Raw genomic sequence first — 26,477 nt, 5'->3', positions numbered from 1 at the left:
TGCCCCTGTTCAGAGTGCTTTCTCTGTGCCGGCTGCTCCCCGGCTGCTCCGAGCTGGAAGGAAAATGTGACATTTAGATTTGGCGGGATCTAGATGCTGGTGGCTGCCGTTGCGGAACTCAAGTTTGACACTGGAGCTTTGTGGGGCCGGTTCCAGGAAGGATTGAGGAAGCATTGTTGGCTGTAAATGAACCTCCATTCTCTTACTCAGGACTTGGTACTTCTCTGCTGAGTAAATCCTCCCAGCTCAAATGGCAGCTTGTCCAGTTTCATGGGTTTATATTGTTGTTGCTTCCTTCCTGCACTCCAGTCAGCTTCATCAGTGGCTGGACTTTTGTATTCTCTGCAGGAGGAACCATATTCCAGGTTCTGTAATTCCTGAGGACCTACAGCCATGACTGTTGCATCTTCCAAGTCTCAGTCACAGTTGGTTAAGAAACCAAATTGGCAGGTTGAAATCACTATTCTTGGCCGGGCGCGGTGGCTCAAGCCTGTAATCCCAGCACTTTGGGAGGCCGAGACGGGTGGATCACGAGGTCAGGAGATCGAGACCATCCTTGCTAACACGGTGAAACCCCGTCTCCACTAAAAAATACAAAAAACTAGCCGGGCGAAGTGGCGGGCGCCTGTAGTCCCAGCTACTCGGGAGGCTGAGGTGGGAGAATGGCGTGAACCTGGGAGGCGGAGCTTGCAGTGAGCTGAGATCCGGCCACGGCACTCCAGCCTGGGCGACAGAGCAAGACTCCGTCTCAAAAAAAAAAAAAAAAAAAAAAAAAAAAAAAATCACTATTCTTCTCCAGGGACAGCCCCCAGCCTGCCGCAGCCACCTCCTGCTCTGGTTGCTGGGCCTTTAGTCTCAGGTGGGGTCTGGGTAGATGAGGGGTGCAGGCGGAGGAGGAGACCTCAGCTCAGATTGGTGTTCTCCACCAGCTCAGCATTTAAACCATACTTCCTCTTTCCTCCCTTCTGTTTTCTAACTTGGCTTTTGTTTTTGTCTTCTTGTTTTTCCTTGTGTTTTTTTTTTTTTTTTTTTTCTGAGACAATCTTGCTCATTCAGGCTGGAGTGCAGTGGCGCAATCTCGGCTCACTGCAGCCTCCACGTCTCAAGTAGCTGGGATTACAGGCATGCACCACCATGCCTGACTAATTTTTGTATTTTTAGTAGAGAGGAGGTTTCACCATGTCGTCCAGGCTGGTCTCAAACTCCTGGCCTCAAGTGATGTGCCTGCCTCAGCCTCCCAGCACGCCCAGTCTGTTTTTCCTTGTGTCTTGATTGGAATTGAATGAGGGGCTGTCTTTTCTGCCAGGAGCGGCCTTCCTTTCCTAGGTGAGGCGCTTTGTTTTCACCTTCCTTAGGAACGGGGTGAAAAGCCCTCAGCCTGTTCTGGCTGTGGTGTTGCTCATGTCTCTGGGCTGCGGGTTCTGTGCCCTCTGGCTAATGTAGACGGATGCCTGGTGAGTAGACATGCAGGATGAGTTCATTACTTTGACCAACTGAGAATTTCTACCTGGAGGCCAGTGGGTGGATTCCTACGAGTCGAGACAGGTGTTTCCTGTGCATTTCAAAACGCCGCTGGCGGGGAAGAGATGAACAGTGCTTTCTTGTTGCTTTTTACTTGTATCCTCATAGCCCTTCTTCCCACTTCCTGCCTCTTTAAGGGCATAGTGAGATTCTCCCCCTAGAGCAGGTGGTATAATACCGGTGCCTTGAACGACTGGCAGTTTAATAATTGAGCCTTTTTTCCATCTCCTTAGTTCTATCATTTGAAATATTTCATTGGGAGGGACGTGAGGATTGAAAAATTACCTATCAGGTACGGTGTTCACTTTCTGGGTGACGGGTACACTGGGAGCCCAAACCTTACTTACCATTACACAATGTATCCATGTAACAGACCTGCACATGTACCGCCAAATCTAAAAATAAAATAATTTTTTTAAATGATAAAATAAATTGTTCATCACAGGTTTTTTTCTGACACGTGGCTGGCTTCCATGATAACTGTCATGGGTGCTTCGTTCGTTTTTCATACTGAATACCTGGTATCGGAGACATGACTGGTAAGAGGGTATCTCTTTAGGCCTGTCCTGCCTGTGGTGGAGGTTGTTATAGAGGAATATCGTTACTGTTTGAATAGAGGTCACTCTCATTGAATGAAACTTGATTCAGTGGATAGTTGTGTGTAAATGGTACTAAAAAGCAGCTCTGGGGTATTCCAGGGTCTCCGTGTGTCACCCAGGCTGGAGTGCAGTGGCATAATCATAGCTCACTGCAGCTTCAGCCTCCCAAACTCAGGTGATCTCACCTCAGCCTCCCAAGTAGCTGAGATGACAGGCTGGTCCCAAACTCCTGGATTCAAGCAGTCCGGCCCACCTCAGCCTCTCAAAGTGCTGGGATTACAGGCGTGAGCCACTGCATCTGGCCAGGTGGGCACTTTAGGATCCAGAGAACTTAGGTTGTTGTCTTTCTTCTTCAGGAGAAGCTCGGCACAGTGACAGAGGCGCCCAGGGCTCAGCAAGCTCACGACCCAGCTTGTTGGACTCAAAGGGCAGAAGAATCACGTTCTAAACATGACAAGGTATAGCCAGCAGGAGGCAGATTCCCAGCTTGATTCTCCAGAGCCTTCTAGGTCCCAAGGGTACCTGATACCAATGGGAATCTGAACCAACACAGACTCCAGAGTCGTCTTAGGAGACCCTAGTGCAGCAGCTCTGGCCTCCTCCTGAGCGTGCACACTCGTATGGCTTCTGAGCTGGCCAGGCTACTTCATGCATTTGGTTTGATGGGTTCTCGTAAGGCAGGAGAATCTTCTTGAACTTGGAGTTGGGTCTGTGGTCCATCGGTCATTACTTTATTCAGAGGCACTGAGGGTGGGAGGGCCCGTGGAGCTGGATTCTACTGCTGGGAAGTTGGGCGGGCCTTGTTTCTGGGCCTCAGGTTCAGTACTGAATGAGAGTCCTCTTGTTGCGAGTTGAAGGGGTGCTCTGGGCATGCCATGCCCTTTTTTTGTACTAAGAGGTTAGAAAAGCAAAGACCAGACTAGTTGGCAAATTGAAACCCAACTATCCAGTTTATTTATTTCTTAGGCATAGAAGGAATAATTTAGGGGGGACTGAAGAGCCAAGCTAAAGGGAAAGACTGAAATAAAGGGATAAAATCCTTCCTGTGATTTTGCCCCATCATCTCTTTTTTTCCAGAGACGTGACTCAACAACCTCAGCTGAGCCTGGCAGCACACACACCCCACACACCTTTCCATCTGCAGGGTCACAAAAGCCACAAGAAGCCACGGGGAGGCTCCTGGCCTCTTACTTGACCTAAGGAGCCTCTGAAGTGGCAAGTGTGTTTCCCTTTGAAGAGCCGTTGCGTGTTTGGTGACTAACTTCCTGTGGCTCTGGGGTAGACATGGTAGACTCCCCGCGTGATGATTGGGCCTCTGCAGTTGAGTCCATGAGAAGGGGCGGGTGTGGTGTGGTGCGGAGCCTTGGGGAAGGGTGAGTGGGGGCTGGAGGGAGAGTTAATGAATGGTCAGTCCCTGTATGATCAGCCAGCTGGCATGTGCGGGAAGAGCTGATGTTTTCCCACCATCAGCACCCAGAAAGCTGTTCTCTAGAGGGAGAATGTAAGGACATTTTACAGTCCCATGTTTTGTTACTAACACTCGTGAACATTGGTTTCCTCAGAGTCACTGCTACAAAGGGATTGTTGTTCGTCCCCTGAGAGACTGGCAGTCTCTAGAGAGCCGCTGATTTATGACTGCAACCTGAAGTTGGTGTGGCAGTCCTCCAGGCGCGCCTCCCTGCCCGCTCCCACCCTCCTCTTTGCCCACCTGATTGGCAGGGGGCAGTGGCTCGAAGAGATGGGTTGCTAAGCAGCCTGGCCTGGACGTGGTGCCCTGCCAGGTTGAATGAATAGCTGCAGTGTTCTGAGGAATGGGGAATTTGGCCTGTCCCAGCATCAGGAGGGACTTTTTGGGAAGGGGGCTAAGACTGAGTCTAGGTTCAGTGTGGGGAACTGGGTGGCCTTCCTGGCACCTTCCTTTCGGAGCCATGGAGTGGTGTGCCATGTCTGTGGAAGTGGAGCCGGCGGAGCTCTGCACCTGTCCTCGAGATCTTGTTGCAGAGTCTTCCTGTCTCATCTCCTCCCTTGCTCATCAGAGGGAAAGGACATGGGGTCTGACAGCTTTCTGTGAACTCTGCTTCTGCTGTTTTGATCATTAGCGCGTATGGCCCTTGAGATTGTTGATCTAACTGGGTTTGAGGGCCTGGGTGTCAGCAACCCAGAAATGGGGGAGACGTGTGTTCTTGCCCTTTTACACTTGAGACAGTGGAGGCAGGGGAAGACTTGTGACGTAGGACTTGGACCGTGGCTTTCTCAGCGTTGACTTTGGTTTAGATGAAACGTTTACCATGGAACAGTGAAATCCAGAAAATGTCTCAGAAGCCTTTGCTCTCAGGTTTCTGTAGGACTTGTGGACGTGGCTGTCATGGGATGCTGTTTGCATTAGGGATTGGAGGAAGCTTTTTTTTGGAGGGAGTATAAAGCCAGTGGAAAGGGAGCTGAGAGCCAGAGAGAGGCTGCCTTGATCCTGGGGCCTCTCTCGGATCCCCATTCTGCCACTTATTCAAGGTTCGCTACACGTTTTCTCTGAGGTTCCGTGAGCTGCCCCTTTATCCTTATGATGAAGCCTCCCTTTTTGAACTAAAAATAAGAGAAGTATCTTGGGAGCGGCTAGTCTGCATTTTCATCTCAGGAGTCTGCTGTTAGAAAGCAGTCGCCTCTTGCTTCCTTGGTACCAGCAGTAGAGGTGGTGATGTCTGGGCTGGCCGGGGCCTTGAACTCTGCACTCCATTCAGGCAAGCTTCCTCGGACCCAGGGGAGAGCAACAGGCAGGGTATGCGTTGCCCAGGTGGCCGCAGCAGGCTTGCTGGCGTGTGCTCTCCTCAGCGATGGTGGGTTTGGTCACTGAAGAGGTTTGGAGGAGAGACCGGCTTGGGCTCCAGAGCATCTGGCTGCTGCGATGCGGGAAGAAGAGGGTTCGGCGGCTTGGGGGTGCCAGAGGCCCCTGAAACATCAGCTTACCCTTAGTGTTCCTGGCAGTGCTTTTACTTTTTCTCCTTCCTTAAAAACCGTGAGTGGTCTCAGTGGAGAGTAGCTGGTTCAGGAGCCCCAGTCTTACCTCCTCGTGTTTGTTTCTCTTTTGCAGGATAATACAGAAGCAGAAAAGCGAGACCCCCAGGAACTCGTGGGTGAGTATTGGGGGATCCTGGGGACACGTTTCTCAGCCTTACCACTAGCAGCCTGGCTTTCGGCCATGCCACGCCTTCCGCCCCACAGGGCTTCTGTCTGCTGTGAGCACCATGTCCCTTCGGCTCCCTCTCAGGGCCTTTGGCATTTCCTAGGATGCCCGGGCGAGACGCCCAGGGAACAGTTCTTCTTTGAAAATCGTATTTGTGGTATGTTTTATTGGGCTTTGGTTGGTCGCCCACGCTGTCAAGAGGGAGTTCAGGGCCCCTCAGCTGGGAGCGTGTCTTGGTCTCTGCTTCCCCTAGTGCCCTGGGCTTGTCCTCTGTCTTTGCACCCCCTCCTCCCCCTCTCTGCTGGCATATGCATGCTGCTTAGGGAGTCAGCATGTGGCCTCTGCTGGCACTTTGCTCTGTCCCCAGGCGGGAGCATGCCTCACAGCCCTGGAGTCTGGGGCTCTTTGTGATTTGGGAGGAGCAGGGACACTATGTTTCTGGAAAACAGCACACATCATCCAAGTTCTGTGCTAGCCCCAGGCTTTTAATCCTTTTAGAAAGCCCCCCAGCTCCTTTCATGTGGCTCCCAAAGCCCGACCTGGGGGAGTTCCCGGCAGCTGAGTCAGGGCTCTTGGTGGAGTTGGCCCTCCCTCTCTGTGGCGGCCATTACCGGCTCTCAAACAGGCTCCTCCCTCCTGCGGTCTTGCCTCAGTGGCTCACTGGCTCCAGCCCTGGGGGTTCCGAGCCCAGGGACCACCTGGAAGCGCTGCCCCAGTAGTCAGTCCCTCCCACCCAGGCTTTCTCCCAGGAGGACCTTTCTGTTGGGAGTTCTGCTACGGAGTCTGTTCTCCTTTTCCTGAACTAAAGGAGCTAGGAATTGTTGATTCTGTTTGTCTTTTAAAGAAGGACTGGGGCCGGGCACAGTGGCTCAAGCCTGTAATCCCAGCACTTTGGGAGGCCGAGACGGGCGGATCACGAGGTCAGGAGATAGAGACCATCCTGGCTAACACGGTGAAACCCCGTCTCTACTAAAAAAAAAAAAAAAAATCCCGTCTCTACTAAAAAATACAAAAAACTAGCCGGGCGAGGTGGCGGGCACCTGTAGTCCCAGCTACTTGGGAGGCTGAGGCAGGAGAATGGCGTGAACCCGGGAGGCGGAGCTTGCAGTGAGCTGAGATCCGGCCACTGCACTCCAGCCCGGGCTACAGAGCGAGACTCCATCTCAAAAAAAAAAAAAAAATACAAAAAACTAGCCGGGCGAGGTGGCGGGCGCCTGTAATCCCAGCTACTCGGGAGGCTGAGGCAGGAGAATGGCGTGAACCTGGGAGGCAGAGTTTGCAGTGAGCCAAGGTCGCGCCACTGCACTCCAGCCTGGGCAACAGAGCGAGACTCCGGCTCAAAAAAAAAAAAGAAAAAGAAGGATTGGGTGGGAACACAGTAAGCTGAGCAGCCCAGACCCTCAGCAGGAGGGCCTTAATCCCTGGCTTCTCTGGTGGAGTTTCAGTCTTTCAAATCCTATACAAACCAGGACTTTCCTAAAACCTAGGGTTCGTTCTTTAGAAAGTGGCACCGTAGGAGTGCAACATTTGGCTTTGAGGGCAGAGGAAGCAGAGTTCACATCTGCTGGGAAGCTGATGGCCTGCCCTAAGGAGGCGATCCACCAGCAGGGTGTGGGCAGGAGCCTTGGCCTCTTACCCCACCATCACCCAAGCCAACTGTGCATTTCACTGTGAGAAACTGCACGGCCGGGGATCAGAGAGCAGCCTGTCACATGCCAAGGCAGAGATGCCCTCGCTCTTGCTAGCAGTGCTGAGCAGGCAGTGGAACGTGTGTGGGCGTCAGCCATTTCAGCCCCCAGTCGCTTCCAGAGCCAACTTGTCACTTTTCCTCCCTGTGCCATTTTTTGGAAATAGCTTTATTGAGGTGTAATTTACATAGAGTAAGACTTGCCAATTTTAGGGGTGCCATTTGGTGAATGTTGACAGATGCATGTAGTCGTGATGCAGAACGCGCCCATCACTCTGAAATGTTCCCTTCTGCCCCAATCCTGTTACAGCTGATTCCCTCCCTCAGCCGCGGGCAAGCCGTGATCTACACGCTCCTCACTAGAGCTTTGCCATTTTTTAGAATTTCCTGTAAATCAGGATCTCCCAGCCCTGGCCCTACTGACACTTTGGGCTGGATGATTCTTTGTGGTGGGGCTGTCCTGTGCTTTGTAGGATGTTTAGCAGTGTCCTTGGTCTCTGCCTACTCACTGCATGCCAGAAGCACTCTCCCTCCCCCAGATGTGACAGTGATCAATGTCCCCTTAGGGCAGAATCAGCCGCAGTTGAGAAGCAGGGTAGAAAGTTTTGTCTGGCTTCTTTCACTCAGTATGGTACTTGCAAGGCTCATCCATGTTGGGCATATCCAGAGTTCCTTTTTGTAGCCAAGTACTATTTCACTGTAGGGATACACCACAGTTTGTTTACTCATTCACCTGTGGAGGACAAAAATGGATCTTTAAGCGGCATTGTTTTGATTACTCGCCATTCCTCATTAACGAGTAGCTGGTTTAGTTCCTCTTACTAAAGACGTAATTAGTTGAAGGACAGTGGCTTCCATTCATGATGCAGTGCCTGTCAGCCTCTCTGCCTAAGCTTCTTTTGTCCGCTCTGGTGTCAGGACTCAGGTTGCTTACCAGGTATGGGAAGCATGTCCATGCATGTAGACAGCCCCAGCTTTAAGAGAACAAGCAGGAGAGCAGAGAAGCCAAGCCACAGGCGTCTGCAGCACTCAGCCCCTAGACAGAGCCAAGCATGCACACCCTCTCAGTGCCCTCCAGGGCCTCGCCGATGCCCACGGCTGAGCCTGGAGCAGTGGTGCTGGTGTGGCAGTGGGCGTGGGTTCTCTGTGTTACTCAGGAGCTGGAGATACTCTACTGTCCCCTGGAGCCCCCCAGCTCACTCACTCCCTGCCATCCCATGAGCCCGTCCAACTAGCTACTCCTGCACAGATCCCTCCATGGCAGCTGTGGGTACTCTGGGTGTTTTCTGACTTGGGCACGCACCAGGGCAACTCACGCTGACAGCTGGCTTCTCAAGTCCTAACTGCGGCTGCCTCTGAGAACACCCCCATCATGCCCAGGCAGCAGCCACAGACCCAGCACTGCTTCCAAGAGACTGTGGACACATTGCTCTATGGATGTCCTGGGGACATGGCTTGAGGTGGCCAGCGTGGTGAAACCCCATTTCTACTAAAAATACAAAAAAAAAAAAAAAAATTAGCCAGGCATGGTGGCACGTGCCTGTTGTCCCAGCTACTCAGGAGGCTGAGGCAAGAGAACTGCTTGAACCTGGCAGGCGGAGGTTGCAGTGAGCTGAGATCACGCCATTGCACTCCAGTCTGGGCGATAGAGTGAGACTCCGTCTCAAAAAAAATAAACAGAAATGTGGGGCTGGCGTCTCCCACATGAGATTCATTCCAGGACTCAGGAAGGAGAGGGTCACTGAAGGCTGCTTCCACGCTCTGTGTATACTTGTATCTAGTTTTCCTGAATGTGTCCCTTTATTTGACAGTAACTGCCTAGGAATTATCTTGTTTCAAGCCCCAGGCTCAGGAGGGGCTCCCCTCCTCTTATACTGTACACCATGTGAGCCCCAGAGTGTGACTGGGTTGCTGTGGCAACAGGGTCACACCCTGTTTTTCCAAAAGGTTTTCCTGGCAAATGCCAAAGGGCACTCTTTGTCTCTGTCACATGCACACATACGCACTCTCCAGCCCAGGGAAGAAGTTAACCCTGCTTATTTATGTACCCAGCGCCTGCCAAGGCCCTCCTTGCTTTTATTGCTGCTGCTTGTGAGATAGGACCAGCTCCCTGCAGCTGATTCCACTCTCCACCAGCTTCTGCAACCTCAGGCTTAGCACTTTCACGTATTCCAGGGCTGGGAGGAAGGAGGAAGTTGGAGGAGAGTTGAATTCCAGCCATATCTGAGTGTCAGCTTTGCTTGAGGAGTCAGGAGACCAAAGGAAGGTGCTGGGCAAAGAGAAGCACCTCGTCCCTGGCTCTTGGGCTGCACTGGCATCTGGGATCCACAGGACCTCTGATCAATGTGTCAGCCAGTCTCTGTCCTCTTGCCCTCATCCAAAATGGCAGATTGGTGCTCTGTTCTTGGGGTGCTTCCAGTGAGAATCCACTGACAGCAGTGAAAATCAGCGCATGAAGTCATGTTTTTAGGATGGCCCCAGGCTCGACCCCTGTCTCAGAGCGTATTTATAGTGTGCACGGGCTTGTCCTGCCGCAGCTGGACTGGCAGAGTCTGGGAGCCTTGTCCCCAGCCCTCCTCGGCACTGTGTTCTTTACAGTAACTTGAAACTCCAGGCAGAGATCAAAGCACCTTATCTACTAAGCAAACATTAACCCAGCCTGGGCAGAGGAGAAGGGGCTGGCCTTGCGAAGCCAGCCCGGCCAGCTCAGCAGTGGGTTAGCAGGCCTGCACACAGTAGGTGCCCAGTAAGTGCTTGCTGAGTGTTATTGGTGGTTTGTTCATTCTTTCTCTTCGTCCTGCCCCACCCTGCCTGCCTGCTCTTTGCTTATTGTATGATCCTTTTCATGAGGGAGTGTTTTGAAGAGCAGACAGAATCTTAACAACAAATAGCACATTGTCCCAGCGAGCCAAAGCAAGACTGCAGTGCCCGGGTGGCCCGAGGCTGCGGGGAAGGGGCTGGAGAGAGCAAGGCCTGGCGACCGTGGCAGATCTCTGAGGAAATTGTCCCCTGGGGGTTGTGGTTCTTCCCACCAGAACGGGCCTTTTGTTCTCAGGAATGAGGTGGGCTAAGAGAGAGTTGATTTGTTTATTTTTAAAAGATCCTCAGCTGATAACGGTAGTAAGTATCATTTATGCACACGGCCATTTTGTTTACTTTGCGACCCAAAACTTAGGGAACCCTGAATTCTGTTTCTCCTGGAGCCTAGGCAGGTTAGCCGTAGATGTAGACAGGTGGCACCAAGCACCTCTGAGTTTCAAAAGTCTTGCAAGTATTTTAGAGACATATCCAGTGGTGGCTGGAGCTGGTTTAAGAGACGTGCAGTGGTGGCTGCAGCTGGCTTACGTGGTGAGCCTATTGTGTACGTCTCTTCCCAGCCTTGGGTTCAGTGACTTTACCTTGGTAGCTTGAAATTGGCTATGGCAGAAGAATTTACACCACAAGAAATGGCAAATGCCATAGATCATGGTGCCTCCCCCCTTTCTCCATCCCCACACCCAGCTGGTGATTAAACATTTACCAGCACACTGCTGACTCTTCCTTAAAAGTTAACCGTTGTGGGCCAGGCATAGTGGCTCATACCCATAATCCCAGCACTTTAGGAGGCCAAGGCGGGAAGATGGCTTGATCCAACAGTTGAAGACCAGCCTGGGTAACATAACGAGACCCCATCTTTACAAAAACTTTTAAGATTAGCCAGGCATGGTGTCATGCACCTGTAGTCCTAGCTACTTGGGAAGCTGAGATGAGTTCGAGGTTGCAGTGAGCTATCATTGTACCACTACACTCTAGCCTGGGTTACAGACTAAAAGCCCTGTCTCTATTTCATTTTCTGTATTTTATTTTCCTTTTTGAGACAGAGTCTCACTCTGTCACCCAGGCTGGAGTATAGTGGCGCAATCTTGGCTTACTGCAGCCACTACCTTCAGGTTCAAGCAGTTCTCATTCCTCAGCCTCGCGAGTAGCTGGGTTTACAGGTGTGCATCACCCTGCCAGTTGATTTTGTATTTTTAGCAGAGACAGGGTTTCGCCATGTTGGCCAGGCTGGTCTAGAACACCTGACCTCAAATGATCTGCCCACCTCAGCTTCCCAAAATGTTGGGAGTATAGGTGCGAGCCACAACACCCAGCTGACCCCGTCTCTTTAAAAAACAAAAAAAAAAGGGAAACGTTAATTACTGTATACATTTATACCCTCTGTCTGAACTTTTCTTCTCCCAAGCTGGTACGTGGCCCACCCCTTCTGGTCATTCACTCTCAGCTGAGATGACACCTCACAGAGGCCACATCTGAACACTCAGTTGTACTGTTTTCATAGTGTTTATCCCTACCTGATAACATTTTATGTGCTTATGTTTTTTTGTCCATGTCTGTCCCTTGTTCTGATCCCCACCTACAGAATTTTTCCTTCTTCTCTCAATAGCCTCCTTTTCTGAAAGAGTTCGGAACATGTCGCCTGATGAAATCAAGATCCCGCCAGAACCCCCTGGCAGATGTTCAAATCACTTACAAGTAAGCATGAGGCTTGGCTACTGAGGTCGGATAGATTAGATAGCCTGGGTTATGTGTTTGGTTTGGTCTTAACCTTAAGAGACCATGGCAGGGAAAGGGACCGAGGTTTCTTTTTTTTTTTTTTTTTTGAGACGGAGTCTCACGCTGTTGCCCAGGCTGGAGTGCAGTGGCGCGATCTTGGCTCACTGCAAGCTCCGCCTCCCGGGTTCCCGCCATTCTCCTGCCTCAGCCTCCTGAGTAGCTAGGACTACAGGCGCCCGCCACCACGCCCGGCTAATTTTTTGTATTTTTAGTAGAGACGGGGTTTCACTGTGGTCTCAATCTCCTGGCCTTGTGATCCGCCCGCCTCGGCCTCCCAAAGTGCTGGGATTACAGGCTTGAGCCACCGCGCCCGGCCGGGACAGAGGTTTCTATAAAAGAAACTGACAGGTGGGAAGGATCCTGCAGTCCTCTTTACCTCCTATTAGCCTCATCTCAGGAGTTGGCTCCTACACCCACCACCATGTCCCCTGGTGCTGCTCCAGCAGGGCGGCCCTGGCTTGCCCTCAGTGAGGTCCTAAGCAGAGACAGAGAAAAGAACATAACCTTTTCTCTGCAGCCCTACTGGGCCAATGGGAGCTTCTGAGAAAGAGCTTTGCTAAGAAACTGAGGAACCCTCAGAATGTAAAATAAATTACAGAAATGAAAAAATCACAAGCATTTATATATATACATTTTTCTACGCTAATCTATTTCTAAAATGCTGATTCAGTAGCTTCTTGCTTGACAGAATGCAGCACTGACAGGAGGTTTTCAAATCCCAAGGAGTCGAAGCTTTTGTGCAGTTACACTCACGGGGGGGACATCTGGGGTTCAGCCCGTGGCTCTCCTTGTCCCTCTGTGGGTTCCCTTGTGATGAACAATAGAACAGGCACCCAAGGCTGCACAATCATGGCTCCTGGGCCACCTGCTTCACCTTTGATCCTGGAGCTTCCACTGGGGGCCTCTGGCTGCACAGCAAGCCTGTGACACCACCCTAACGGATGGATGACTAATGGGACCTGAGGCTAAGGAATGCAGCACGCTGGGGGAGGGCCAGAGTCAGAACTGGGGGTGCAGGGCAGATTATCTTCCCTTCCCGGAAGTCTCCTCCCATAGCTGAGTCGTCTCCCCACCACCACCCTCCAGAATCACGTCACCCTCCATGCCAGACAACCAGACAGCAAGCTCCAGCCTGTAAGGACAACTCCAGCAACCCGCCAGGCAGAGACAGCTGGCGCACTGCCTGCAGTGCCAAATGTGCCTCCTCTTTAGACCCTCCTGATGGTGGAAACCATGGCATTTGAGCAAACATTTTAGTTCATCTGGGGTGGTAGAACTGATCTTACGGCCCAGGAGACGCAGCCAAGTCATCTGTATGACATGGGTTCTCCTCAAGTTGCTGAGCCTTCTATATATGGCTCCCTCCATGACCCTGGAGGAGATAGCTTGGAGGACAGAAGTTCTTCAGTCTCGGCGATTATATCACAGACCTCCCTCTGCGGTTCAGCTCTTGCTCTGGCCAGTCTCGGTAGAAAGATTTGGCCTCTAATAAGGGGAGTGGATCACCCCTCCTGACATGTCCTAAATGCTGTCACCTGGGCCCTCCAGGCCTGCCCGCCCGCTTTGCTGGCACAGTGCCTCAGGTGTTTCCCTTCTGGAGAATCTCTGTTTAAGCCCCACTGCAGGGGGAGGCTGCAGGTAGATCTTGCCCTGGACCAGTGCCCGCCTTCCTGGCTGAGACTGCTCTTACCAGAGGTGGCTCTGGTGTCTTGGCCCTCTTCATTGGCACTGGGCCATGCTGATGCCATCTACTTTGGGCATCATGTCCATGGGCTGGGGAGGACCCCCTTCCTGAGGACGCCTGTGGCACTGGCCGCAGTAGGTCAGCCTGCATCCCCCGTGGTGGTTCTCCACTCTCCCACTGAGAGCCAGGCATGACCTGTGGGGAATTTGGGTGAGAGAGAAGCAGTTAACCCTTGATACCCTCGATAAGCCAGCGCGGACCAGCCACCTGTGCGCCTCCCCGTAAAAGACACATTCTAAAAAGCTTGCAAGACCGAATCCAAACAACTACTCCTGCCTCCCATGAAAAGGCCATAGCCCTTCCGAAGTCTCCTGTGGTTCACAGTTCTGCTGAGGACTTGACCTCATGTTAAAATTTAAAACCAGGATTCATTCCCTGCATATCAACACCAGTACCCTAGACCCTGCTTCGGATGATTCTGGAACTGATTAACCAATTGGGGCTTTGTTCATTTTTTTCTCCGTGGCTCCTCTGCTGTGATCTTTTCACTGCTCACTATATTGTCATCCAGAGAGTGTCAGGAAACCTCAGCAGTGAAAGCAGCCTGGTCTTGGTTTATGTTACTTGTGTGCAATTCTGGGCAAAAGGTAGGGTGGAAAAAGAGAATAGGTTAATTTTTTGTTTCGTGTTTTTGAGAGAGTCTCACTCTGTTACCAGGCTGGAGTGCAGTGGCATGATCTCAGCTCACTGCAATGTCCACCTCCCAGGTTCAAGCGATTCTCCTGCCTCAGCCTCCCAAGTAGCTGGGATTACAGGCGTGCCCCACCACACCCAGCTAATGTTGTTTGTGTTTTTAGTAGAGACGAGGTTTCATGTTGGCCAGGATGGTCTCAATCTCTAGACCTTGTGATCCACCCACCTCAGCCTCCCAAAGTGCTGGGATTACAGGCGTGAGCCACTGCGCCCGGCTGAGAATAGGTTAAATTCTCCGCCTTCTGGGTTCACGCCATTCTCCCGCCTCAGCCTCCCAAGTAGCTGGGACTACAGGTGCCTGCCACCATGCCCGGCTAATTTTCTGTGTTTTTAGTAGAGATGGGGTTTCACCGTGTTAGCCAGGATGTTCTCGATCTCCTGACCTCGTGATCCACCCGCCTTGGCCTCTCAAAGTGCTGGGATTACGGGCATGAGCCACCGCGCCCGGCCAAGAATAGGTTAAATTTTAACATGAGGTCAAGTTGGGCTTTGCGTGGCTCTGGAGCCTCACGTTCATGCTGCACACGTAGCTGGTGACCAGGGGCTGGGATGGTGGAGGGGTGGGCTTCTGTCATACACCCCTCTGCTCCTCTTCCATAGGACAAGATCCAGAAGCTTTATGAACGAAAAATAAAGGAGGGAATGGATATGAACTACATTATCCAAAGAAAGAAAGAATTTCGGAACCCCAGGTAAGTTTCCCTTGAGCCTGCAAAGTTTATTGAGTTATTAATGTTGGATTAAGGACGTCCCCAAGGAGGTGGTGAGGAAAAGCCCTGAGCCCAAACCATCACCCAGACTTGTCATTACACTGAGTGCCTGCTGGACACGGCAGACTATGCTAACCCAGCCAGAGGCTTGCCATTTAAGATCCTGACAAAACACAAAGCAATCCATACCGAGACCTAGACGGGGATGAGGGAGACCTGGCTGAGTTCTCGTCCCTGCTCTGAGCCTAAAGCACATGACCTCTCAAGACCCCTGTCCTCATGGAAGGAATTGGACTAGACAATTACTATAGGTTCATCTTTCAACTCTAAAAAGCTGATTTTTGCATATAGGTGAGAGGTCTTAGGACCAGAGCTATGTCTGGTCTTATTCCATTTAATGCTCAAGCTAGTGACTTACGGGGGAAAGAGCATGGCCCTTGTGTGGGCCTGAGTGTGGTGAGCCCAACCCAGCCATGCAGACTGAAGGTCAGTGGGACAAAACTCAGCCATCACCTTGACCCCATGCTCCTCCCGGCCCTTAGTTAACAGGTCCATCTCCCTGGGAGGGTGTAGGGCCATCAGGAAGCTTGCTTAGAGCAGCTGAGCTGGATTTAAAGGTTTTGAAGGTTTTGTGTCAGCCCCAGGAGCTGGATGGTTCAGGCCCCAGGCAGGGACGTGGACTTGTGCCTGCTCAACGCCTGTGCTGTTTTTTCAGCATCTACGAGAAGCTGATCCAGTTCTGTGCCATTGACGAGCTTGGCACCAACTACCCAAAGGTACGTCTGGCACACGGAGCTGGAGGGTGATGGGGACACCCGGGGTCCTGTGCTTGTTCCATGGGGTTTGACCTGCAGCCACAGAAGGGTCCATGTAGTGGCACCGCTAGTTGAAAGCACAGTCCCCATGTCTTGTGTTTGAGTCCCTATTGTTCTGAAATAGTCCAATAAAGAGATTCCAGTGGCCGACCTGGTGTCTGGCCCCTGACTGGTGGGGACATGTGTGGACCTGCTGCTCCTGGGGGTCACTGGATGGGGGCTTCATGCTCCCGTGTTCTTCAGCACTTGCCAGCTGCCCCTTGGCTAGAGACCAGGGATGACAGCCGAGCCCCAGGTAAGGGGACCCCAGACCAGGAAGCTCTGTGGAAAGACTCAGGCAAGGAACTTGGGTTTCTGAGTCATTTGTCATCTGACGGTTCCTACTAACTGCAACTTTCGCCTTTTCCTTTGCAGGATATGTTTGATCCCCATGGCTGGTCTGAGGACTCCTACTATGAGGCATTAGGTAGCCTTTCATCCCTCCTCCCATATACCTCGTCCGCCCACCCAACTGTCCCTTTATCCAGTCAGTTGGTTATCCAGGCAACACGTATTTCAGGGTCTCCTTTACGTCAGGCCATGTTCAAGGGGCTGGGTACAGGCCTGAATGAGACAGACCCACCCCTGCCTTAAGAGGCTTATGCCACAGCAAAGAAGATGCCAGTAATGCATCACGCCAGTAATGCCAGCATCGATGAAGTGTTGGTGATGACAGAGTTGCTGGGTACAGGGGAGCTTTGGCAAGCAGGGTCATCTAATCTGGCCAAAGGGATGGGAAGGTCTCACTGACAAAACTGTGTTCCAGCTGAGGTTTGAAGAGGCAGAGGGGCCAGGCAGGTGCAGGCAGAATGTTCCGAGGCCAGTGAGAGGGTGGCTTATTCTTAAGGTACCAGTTTGGGAGAACTGGGAGGAATGTCAAAGGGCCCAAACCCCTAGACCATAGGTCTTGAGCCTGTAGCCCATGGCCCAGATCTTGGCCTGTAGAGGTGCTTTGTTTGGCCTTCATGAATGTTACTGTCTTTTATTTTGAATTCATTGCCAACATTTTACATAATAATCTCTGATTCCAGCTTCTCTCAGTCAGTAGCAAGGTAGTCCCCATTGGGCCTGTATTTCCGTGTGTGGCAGTCCACAGGAGCTCAGGAGTAGCTGACCCTTCCAGACACAGACACGGGGCATGCAGCCCTCCAGTCTGGAGCTGAAGGCCCCTGCCCTACGCCAAGCAAGGGCTGGCTTCATTTTGCCTAGCACGAAGAACACTGAGCCCATGAAGACCTTTAGCCCACTGAAAAGAACGCAGGGATCAGAGTCGGCTCCCTCAGCCCAGAGCTGCTCAGGGGCCGCCTTTGTAACAGCTTCTCTTGTCTTCATAGCCAAGGCCCAGAAGATTGAGATGGACAAATTGGAAAAGGCCAAAAAGGAGCGAACGAAAGTAAGTGATGGCAGACCTCCTAGATGGAAAAGGCAGATGTGAAGTGCATGGGTCCTGCTGGCTGAGCCCAGAGGTTGTCCAGGCTGCCCCCCGCCCTGGCCCCATGTCAGTGCACAGGCCCTGCTCTGGGTTTGCAGTGCTCGCCTGCTGCCTTGCCCTTGGAGTCTTGCTTGCTGCGTTGTGACCCCCTTCCTCCCCTCAATTGCAGAACCTTGGGAGGCTTTGTCTATTTTGGGTCGTGGGTGCCCTCTGTGGCCTGAAGGGAGGGAAGTAATTCCCTAAGAGAGTGCCGGGCCCAGCTTGCTCTGCTCAGTGAGTTTCTTGGCCTCCAGAGCTGCCCTCGGTGGCCCGCCTGGGTGCTACCTATTAGGTCCCATGTTAGGGCCCTGAGCGCCACTTGTTCCCCAGCAGTGTGGTCTGGGTTCTTCAGGGAGCATCAGTTTGGCTGTGAGACCAAAGTGTTATCTCTGGGCCTTGTTCCCTTTGTGACCAGTCTCGGAGCCAGGCATCAGGACACCAGCTCCTCCCACGTCTGGCTCGGCCTGACCATCCTCAAGCAGCTGCGGCCTCCAGACTGCTTCCCTCACCCCAGGCAGAGGGGCTCTGGGGCCTGGGCATGCTGGTGGCCCTCTGGAGTCACTGGCTGCTGGGCCAGGAACGTGGGAGCTGGTGCAAGGGGATAATCGGGGTTTCTCATTCTTAACCCTTGATTGAATCTCCCTTCTCTCTCTTTCCCTCTCCCTTCCAAACCCCAGGCTTGTTGCAGGGACGTGTCTGCAGCGCCTGGGGACCGGAGCTGTCCTTCCCCTGTGCGGGCGGGCGCCGCCTCCTCCTGGGTGTGAGGAGGAGGGGCCTGGCCAAACGGTTCTGGGCATGTGAGGTGGGGCGGTGGGCCGGGGGTGCCGGGCATGTGCAGAGACCTGGTGATGCCGGGAGGGATCCAGTACTGTTTGGAAAGTTCTTTTAAGAGCGAAAAGCCCCTTTGGGTTCTTCTTAGACACCTCGCCCTCCCCCAGATGGTCAGAGCAGAGTTCATTTCCAATGCCTCTTTTGTGTAGTGCCAAGCTCCTGTCCCCCAGGAGCTGACGGATGGCAAAAGGCTATGGACACCCAGCTTTGCCCAGCCTTATTCTCTTCCCTCTCCCTCTCCAGATTGAGTTTGTGACGGGCACCAAGAAAGGCACCACGACCAACGCCACGGCCACCACCACTACCACTGCCAGCACAGCTGTTGCAGGTAGATTGCAGAGCTGCCCTGCCTCCCTGCCTCCTGCCATACACACGGAGCCAGTGTCTCCCTGGCTAGTTTGGGCAACAGACAACACGTGGATCTAGGCCTAGGCTCAGCCTTGCTCTTTTCTAAGCAGGGACTTTGAGAACCAGCTTTGGAGTCTTGGGGGGGCCCCTTCGGTTTCTGCTCCCTAGGCCCGTGCTGGCCTGCAGGGGAAGGGAGAGAGAGCGCTGCTCATTAGTGGATCGCGATCCTGACTTCTGCTTTATCTCCAGATGCTCAGAAGAGAAAGAGCAAGTGGGACTCGGCTATCCCAGTGACGACGATAGCCCAGCCCACCATCCTCACCACTACAGCCACCCTGCCAGCTGTCGTCACGGTCACCACCAGCGCCAGCGGCTCCAAGACCACCGTCATCTCTGCTGTGGGCACCATTGTGAAGAAGGCCAAGCAGTGACCTGAGGGGCCACCCTAGGACTCGAAAGGACTGTGCAGCCCAGTGACCACTGCCCAGTGGGAGGCGCCACTTTGTATATTTCAGGATTGGGACCTGCTCCCCTGATGCCACCTGAGAGGAGCTTCTATGTGGCATTCCAGACAGAAGGACAGGCAGCACAGGAGCCAGGTGCTGTGGACAGGGTCTGTCCACGCACCACCTGGGGTCTGCCGCCCATTAAAAGTGCCGTTTTCTTACCTCTTGGCATCTCAGATGCACTGGCCTCTCCTGCATTCTGTTTGCAGGCAAATGCTTCAGCTCACACGTCCCCCCATCTTGGTTGGGACTACTGCCTCAGGGTTGACGATAGGGTGATGGAGGCCTGGGATGCCGTTCAGAGGGGTGGCCCAAGAAGTCACCGTTGTGACCCGTGTACGCCTCTGGACATGGACAGGCGGGACCCCCCCCCAAGCTCCACGTTCGCTCCATGTGCCGCCTGGATCCCAAAACCCAGCCAGTTCTTGGGTGATGGTGGAGCTGTGCTCCCTTGGGTGCATTTGAGCACTCCCCAGTCCAGATCACTTCTTGGACACACCCAGGATTTTGAAGTCAAGCCAGTTTCCAGAAGGGCTGGGGTGAGATCCTGACCTGTGCAGGGAGTAGGGAGGCGTCAGCGCCTGGCCAGGGCTGCCCCAGTCCCTCGGTGCCCCGTGAGCGCAGCCAGCCAGGAGCTGAGCAGCGGGGGCAGATGAATCACCTCCTGCCCTGGCCAGGCGGCAGCTCATTGTTTACGGGCAAGCCCTGCTCCTGGGAGGGCTCCTGCCACCCCACCCTTCCTGTGCGTGTTATCTCTGCCCCACAGCAGCCCCTGGGCAGCGCCAGTGGCCACTGGGCTCCCCCCGGGGCTGAAACGGGTTTCCCAGACCGGGAGTCCAGAGGAGACTGTTTACCCTTCGTGACCTTTGGCGACTCTCCACTGGCGCGGAAGAGCTGTGTGTCAAAAGAAGGAAGCCGGGCTGTGAAGGGCCGTGTTGCTTTCAGTTGGTGGGCAGAGGTTTAGAAAGGTGGTTCTGAAACTGCACCTGGTACTCTTGTGGGACCTGAGGAATATAAGGAACTCTGTGCATGAGGTTTCAAAAATAAAAATTGAGTCCACTCCCCCCATACACACACTCGGCCACTTCAGCAGGTCAGGTCTCAGCCCTTCCTTGATGGGGCTTTGAAGCTCTGGGGAGCAGAGCCGCTCCCCACTCATGCCCCAGAGGGGCTCTGAAAAGGCTTCCCGTGGCCTCCGACAGGGGCCCCTCATTAGCCAAGGACGCTGTGGGTGTTTTGTGGGAGGCACCGTGGCGTTGCGGAAAGGGCAGTGGACATGGAGCCGGCACCTCTGGCCAGATTCTGTTAAAACCAGTTGAGTGGTCTCAAACCCTTACCTCTGTAAGCCTATTTCTTGTCTGAAAATCACGGTCATAAAGCGTCGTAAGTTGGTTGGGAGGAACCAGAGGTGACTTATGCAAAAGCTTTATAAACTGTAAAGTTCCTGCCAGTGTTTGTTGTTGGCTAAATCCAATTTTGTTTTGTTGTAGACCGAGGAGAGAAGCAAACTGGCCTGTTCCCCGTCTCATGCTCTGTCAGGGAGGATGGGGTTTGGCAGGTCTTTCCCCTACCCGCTTTCCTCTGGGCAGCCCCGGCCCTGCCATTTATCTGTTCAGTTAAAGCAGTAATGACTGTCTCTTGCGGGGCCCCAGAGGTGGGGGGCCTGGAGAGTGAACACAGGCTGAGAGTTGGGCAGCCGCAGGCAAAACTGCTGCCCCACTTAGCTTCGTGAGTTGGGTCAAGGTTTCTAATCCTTCTGGACTTTCATTTCCTCTTCTCTAAAATGGTGCTTGCCCACCTTAGTCCCATCAGGGATGGCCCAGAGGTGTGTGAACAGTTCTGTTGTGGGTGGATGGCCCAGGCACTAGGGGCCAAAGTTGTTTCTGACCAGTGTGTGTCTGCTCACCAAGAACAGTGTCCAAACTGAGCTCTGTCCACGGCTCCTACTGTCCCCCACTCACACACCCGCTACCTCTCCCTAGGGCTCTGATCTTGGGTGGGCATCGGGATTCATTTAGCTCCGCACCTTGCACATGTAATACCCCAAGATGTGTCTCAGCTTTTTATAATCCCCTCCTGACTGCTGGACAGCGGGGTGCTCCATTCTCAGTGCTTGCAGCACCCCCTTGCTTTTAGGATCACACTTCACTGCCTTGTAGCCTCTGCCCACAAATGGGGATGAAACAGCTCATGTCTCCTAGTTCTTGCAAGCAGAAACAAAGCAGCCATAAATACCAGTGTGCCCCAGTGCCTGGCATGAGATAAGTACGCAGGTGATTCGGAGGATGGAGGGATGAGAGGAGAGGTGAGTTTGCTTATCTTCCGAAGGGGTGGTCTCTGCTCCTATGGTCACTGAAATGAAAGTTTCCAGCTCCCAACCCTGTGCTCACAGCATCACTCAAGCCACCTAGGGCTGGATTCTGAACGGCTGCTGTCACTTGGCACTGCCTTGACAATTACTGAGGTTCGGTGATAGGTACAGGAGGGTTCAGTGTTTTTAATTTTGTATCTATTTGGAAATCTCTATAATAAAGGATTTTTTAAGGGCTGCTGAGCCTGGCGTGGTGGCTCATGCCTGGAATCCCAACACTGGGAAGCTGAGGTGGGTGGATCACCTGAGGTCAGGAGTTCGAGACCAGCCTGGCCAACATGGCGAAACCCCATCTCTACTAAAAATACAAAAATTAGGCCGGGTGCGGTGGCTCACGCTTGTAATCACAGCATTTGGGAGGCCGAAACGGGCGGCTCACGAGGTGGGGAGATCAAGACCATCCTGGCTAACATGGTGAAACCCTGTCTCTGCTAAAAATACAAAAAAAAATTAGCTGAGGCATGGTGGCGGGCGCCTGTAGTCCCAGCTACTCAGGAGGCTGAGGCAGGAGAATGGTGTGAACCCGGGAGGCGGAGCTTGCAGTGAGCCGAGATCTCGCCACTGCACTCCAGCCTGGGCGACAGAGCGAGACTCCATCTCAAAAAAAAACAAAAAAACAAAAATTAGCCGGGCATGGTGGTGGGCGCCTGTAATCCCAGCTACTCGGGAGGCTGTGGCAGGAGAGTCACTGAGGCAGAGGTTGCAGTGAGCCTAGATGGCGCCATTGCACTCCAACCTGGGCGATGAGCGAAACTCCCTCTGGGGCTGAGGGGGTTGGAGGGCTATTAAGCCACACAAAAAAGAACAAGGGGCCGGGTGCGGTGGTTCACGTCTGTAATCCTAGCACTTTGGGAGGCCGAGGTGGATGGATCACACGAGGTTGGGAGTTCAAGACCAGCCTGACCAACATCGTGAAACCCCGTCTCTACTAAATAATAATTTTTTTAAAACTACCTGGGCGTGGTGGTGCATGCCTGTAATCCCAGCTAGTTGGGAGGCTGAGGCAGGAGAATCTCAGTGAGCTGAGATTGTGCCATTGCTCCTCAACCTGGGCAACAAGAGCAAAAACTCCGTCCCAAAAAAAAAAAAAAAAAGGGCCGGCGCAGTGGCTTACGCCTTTTAATTCCAGCACTTTGGGAGGCCAAGGCAGGCGGATCACAAGGTCAGGAATTCAAGACCAACCTGGCCAACATGGTGAAACCCCATCTCTACTAAAAATAAAAAAATTAGTCGGGTGTGATAGCAGGCGCTTATAATCCCAGCTACTCAGGAGGCTGAGGCAGGAGAATTGCTTGAACCCGGGTGGCAGAGGTTGCAGTGAGCTGAGATCCGGCCACTGCACTCCAGCCTGGGCGACAGAGCGAGACTCTGTCTCAAAAAAAAAAAAAAAAAAAAAAGAAGGGAGGAAATACTATACAAAATAAAAAATAATTGGCTGGGCGTGGTGGCTCATGCCTGTAATCCCAACACTTTGGGAGGAGGCAGGCAGATCACTTGAGGCCAGGAGTTCAAGACCAGTCTGGCCAACGTGGTGACACCCCATCTCTACTAAAAATACAAGAATCAGTCAGTCATGGTGGTGCACACCTGTAGTCCCAGCTAGTTGGGAGGCTGAGGCAAGAGAATCGCTTGAACCTGGGAGGCAGAGGTTGCAGTGAGCCAAGATCGTGCCACTGCACTCCACCCTGGGCAACAGAGCAAGACTCTATCTAAAATAATAACAATTGCCAGGTGTGGGGGTATGCACCTGTAGTTCCAACTACTCAGGTGGTTGAGATGGGAGGATCCTTTGAGCCCAGGAGTTGGAGGCTGCTGTGAGCCAAGATTTCACCACTGCACTCCAGCCTGGGCAACAGCTCCTATCTGTCCATTGCAAGGAGCTAGGACCTCCTGCTTTGTGTATGGTGAGTTAAAAAAAAAAAGACCTGAAAGCAGTGACACCCTGGTAGCATCCAGCACACAGTACTCACATCGTGGTCTCTAATACCATTCCCTGCTGAAAGGAACCATGCCGGGGCCCCTTGGAGAAACAGCGGATCCTGAAATCTAAGTAGGACTAAGGCGGTTCTGGAAAGCAGGGAAGACATGGAAGTCAGATCGAAAGGTCAAAGAAGCTAGGGTGAAGGGATCTCCTACTGGCCAAATTTGGTTGCATTTGAACATGAAGGAAGAATGATTACAATGAGTTGTGTGTTTTGGGGGTTTTTTTTTGAGACAGCATCTCACTCTGTTGTCCAGGCTGGAGTGCAGTGGCACGATCCTGGTTCACTGCAACCTCTGCCTCCCGGGTTCAAGCGATTCTCCTGCTTCAGCCTCCCGAGTAGCTGGGATTACAGGTGCCCACCACCACGCCCAGCTAACTTTTGTATTTTTAGTAGAAACGGGGTTTCACCATGTTGGCCAGGCTGGTCTCAAACTCCTGACCTCAGGTGATCCACCCTCCTCGGCTTCCCAAAGTGCTAGGATTACAGGCATGAGCCACTGCGCCTGGCCTACAATGAATTGCAAACTATTGAGCAAATAAAAATCCTTTCATTCATAGTGATAATTTGGAAAAAAAATGTATTTGCCACCATTAGACTTGAATATATCTACTCCTTATTCTGAAATTGATAATTAGCTGAGAAGAATTAACCATTGTGCACCGTAGATGGGATTTTGAAGTGGAAGCAGGATGGCAGTTCTTCAAAAGTTTATTTTTTTTTAAGACAGTCTCACTCTGTTGCCCAGGCTGGAGTGCAGTGGTGCCATCTTGGCTCACTGCAACCTACTTCTAGGCTCAAGCAATCCTCCTACCTCATCCCCCAAAGTACCTGGGACTATATCCATTGGAGTAGACTACATCAATGTCCATTGACAGATGAGTGGATAAACAAATAATGATATATACATACAATATACATACACGCATATGTAAATATTCAGCCTTAAAAAGGAAGGAAATCATGTCACATTCAACACATGTGTGAACCTCAGGGACATTACGCTAAGTGCAATAAACCAGTCACAATAAGAAATACTGTACAATTCCATTTATATGAGACATCCAGAGTAGACAAATTCATAGAGACAGGAAGTAAAATGGTGGTTGCTGGGAACTGGGGATGCAGAGGGTGAAAGGGAGAGTTGCTTAATGGATACAAGATTTTAGTTTTGCAAAATGAAAAGTTCTGGCGATCTGTTACACAACAATAAATATATTGAACTGTACACTTAAAAAATGGTAAAAATGGTGAACTTTAACGTGTTTTTACCATCTTTTTATTTATTATTTTTTTTTTTTAATTTTTAATTTTTTTTTTTTTTGAGACGGAGTCTTGTTCTGTAGCCCGGGCTGGAGTGCAGTGGCCGGATCTCAGCTCACTGCAAGCTCCGCCTCCCGGGTTTGCGCCATTCTCCTGCCTCAGCCTCCGGAGTAGCTGGGACTACAGGCGCCCGCCACCTCGCCCGGCTAGTTTTTTGTATTTTTTAGTAGAGACGGGGTTTCACCGTGTTAGCCAGGATGGTCTCGATCTCCTGACCTCGTGATCCGCCCGTCTCGGCCTCCCAAAGTGCTGGGATTACAGGCTTGAGCCACCGCGCCCGGCCCTTTTTATTTTTTATTTATTTTATTTCTTTATTTTGAGATGGAGTCTTGCTCTGTCACCCAGGCTGGAGTGCAATGGCATGATCTCCACTTACTGCAAGCTCCGCCTCCCGGGTTCTTGCCATTCTCCTGCCTCAGCCTCCCAAGTAACTGGGACTACAGACACCGGCCACCATGCCCGGCTAATTTTTTAAATATTTTTTTGTAGAGACAGGGTTTCACCGTGTTAGCCAGGATGGTCTCGATCTTCTAACCTCGTGATCCGCCTGCCTCAGCCTCCCAAAGTGCTGGGATTATAGGCGGGAGCCACCGTGCCCAGCCTATCTTTTTTAAAAACAATGTTTTGGGTTGCTTTGCAATAGTGATTTTTTAAAGTTTCTGTAACTCAAAACTTTATTTAAAAAAGCATTTACCCTGCATTTTTAGGGGAACATAGTTCATTCCCAGTTGATTAAGGGAACCTCTATTTTTTTTTTTAATCAGAAAGACACTTATTAAATGTAGAAAGGGGCTGGGCACAATGGCTCACACCTGTAATCCCAGCACTTTGGGAGGCTGAGGTGGGAAGATCACCTGATGTCAGGAGTTCAAGACCAGCCTGGCCAAATGTCAAAACCCTAACTCTACTAAAAAAAAAAAAAAAAAAAAGGCAGGGTGCAGTGGCTCACTCTTGTAATCCCAGCACTTTGGGAGGCCAAGATGGGTGGATCACAAGGTGAGGAGATCAAGACCATCCTGGCTAACACGGTGAAACCCCATCTCTCTACTAAAAATACAAACAATTAGCCAGGTATGGTGGTGGGGGCCTGTAGTCCCAGCTATTCGGGAGACTGAGGCAGGAGAATGGTGTGAACCCAGAAGGCGGAGCTTGCAGTGAGCCGAGATCACACCACTACACTCCAGCCTGGGTGACAGAGTGAGACTCTATCTCAAAAAAAAAAAAAAAAAAAAAAAACAATTATCCAGGTGTGGCGGCGTGCACCTGTACTCAGGGGGCTGAGGCAGGAGAATCACTTGAACCCATGAGGTGGAGTTTGCAATGAGCCAAGATCACGCCACTGCACTCCAACCTGGGCGACAGAGCGAGACTGTCTCAAAAAAAAAAGAAAAAATTAAAAGTTAAAAAAATAGGGCCGGCCGGGCGCGGTGGCTCAAGCCTGTAATCCCAGTACTTTGGGAGGCCAAGGCGGGTGGATCACGAAGTCAGGAGATCGAGACCATCCTGGTTAACATGGTGAAACCCCGTCTCAACTAAAAATACAAAAAATTAGCCGGGCGTGGTGGCGGGCGCCTGTAGTCCCAGCTACTCGGAGGCTGAGGCAGGAGAATGGCGTAAACCCGGGAGGCGGAGCTTGCAGTGAGCCGAGATCGGGCCACTGTACTCCAGCCTGGGTGACACAGCAAGACTCCGTCTCAAAAAAAAAAAAAAAAAAAAAAAAATAGGGCCAGGCACAGTGGCTCATGCCTGTAATCCGAGCACTTTTGGAGGCCAAGGTGGGCGGATCACGAGGTCAGGAGATGGAGACCATCCTGGCTAACACGGTGAAACCCTGTCTCTACTAGAAATATAAAAAAATTAACTGGGCGTGGTGGCAGGCACCCGTAGTCCCAGCTATTCGGGAGACTGAGGCAGGAGAATGGCGTGAACCCAGAAGGCGGAGCTTGCAGTGAGCCGAGATTGTGCCACTGCACTCCAGCCTGGGTGACAGAGCGAGACTCCATCTTAAATAAATAAACTAATTAATTAATTAATTAATTAAAATGTAGAAGGAAGGTAGAAACAGA

At 52.0% G+C, this 26,477-nt stretch overlaps 1 protein-coding gene across 5 annotated transcripts in view; it reads left to right on the top strand.

The window, feature by feature from the left end:
- The window catches only part of SAP30BP (SAP30 binding protein), a 161,946-nt gene extending 143,050 nt beyond the window's left edge, over nt 1-18,896 (top strand). For 2 of the 5 annotated variants that reach the window (XM_050764399.1, XM_050764400.1), the window contains 9 exons: nt 5,206-5,248; nt 11,409-11,497; nt 14,616-14,707; nt 15,441-15,501; nt 15,955-16,006; nt 16,914-16,972; nt 17,728-17,808; nt 18,125-18,209; nt 18,479-18,896. In XM_050764399.1, the coding sequence (XP_050620356.1) occupies nt 5,206-5,248; nt 11,409-11,497; nt 14,616-14,707; nt 15,441-15,501; nt 15,955-16,006; nt 16,914-16,972; nt 17,728-17,808; nt 18,125-18,209; nt 18,479-18,660 (744 nt within the window). In that variant the 3' untranslated portion in view covers nt 18,661-18,896. Of the gene's footprint in view, nt 1-5,205; nt 5,249-11,408; nt 11,498-14,615; nt 14,708-15,440; nt 15,502-15,954; nt 16,007-16,913; nt 16,973-17,727; nt 17,811-18,124; nt 18,210-18,478 lie in introns of those variants that run through there. The other 3 variants (XM_050764403.1, XM_050764401.1, XM_050764404.1) reach the window with 2 other exon arrangements.
- The last annotated feature ends 7,581 nt before the right edge of the window (nt 18,897-26,477 follow it).

Source organism: Macaca thibetana, chromosome 16 (assembly GCF_024542745.1).
Source record: "Macaca thibetana thibetana isolate TM-01 chromosome 16, ASM2454274v1, whole genome shotgun sequence".
In the NCBI taxonomy this organism is placed as follows: Eukaryota; Metazoa; Chordata; class Mammalia; order Primates; family Cercopithecidae; genus Macaca; species Macaca thibetana.
The sequence above is the reverse complement of the archived record's forward strand: the minus strand, read 5'-3'. Positions and strand labels throughout refer to the sequence as shown.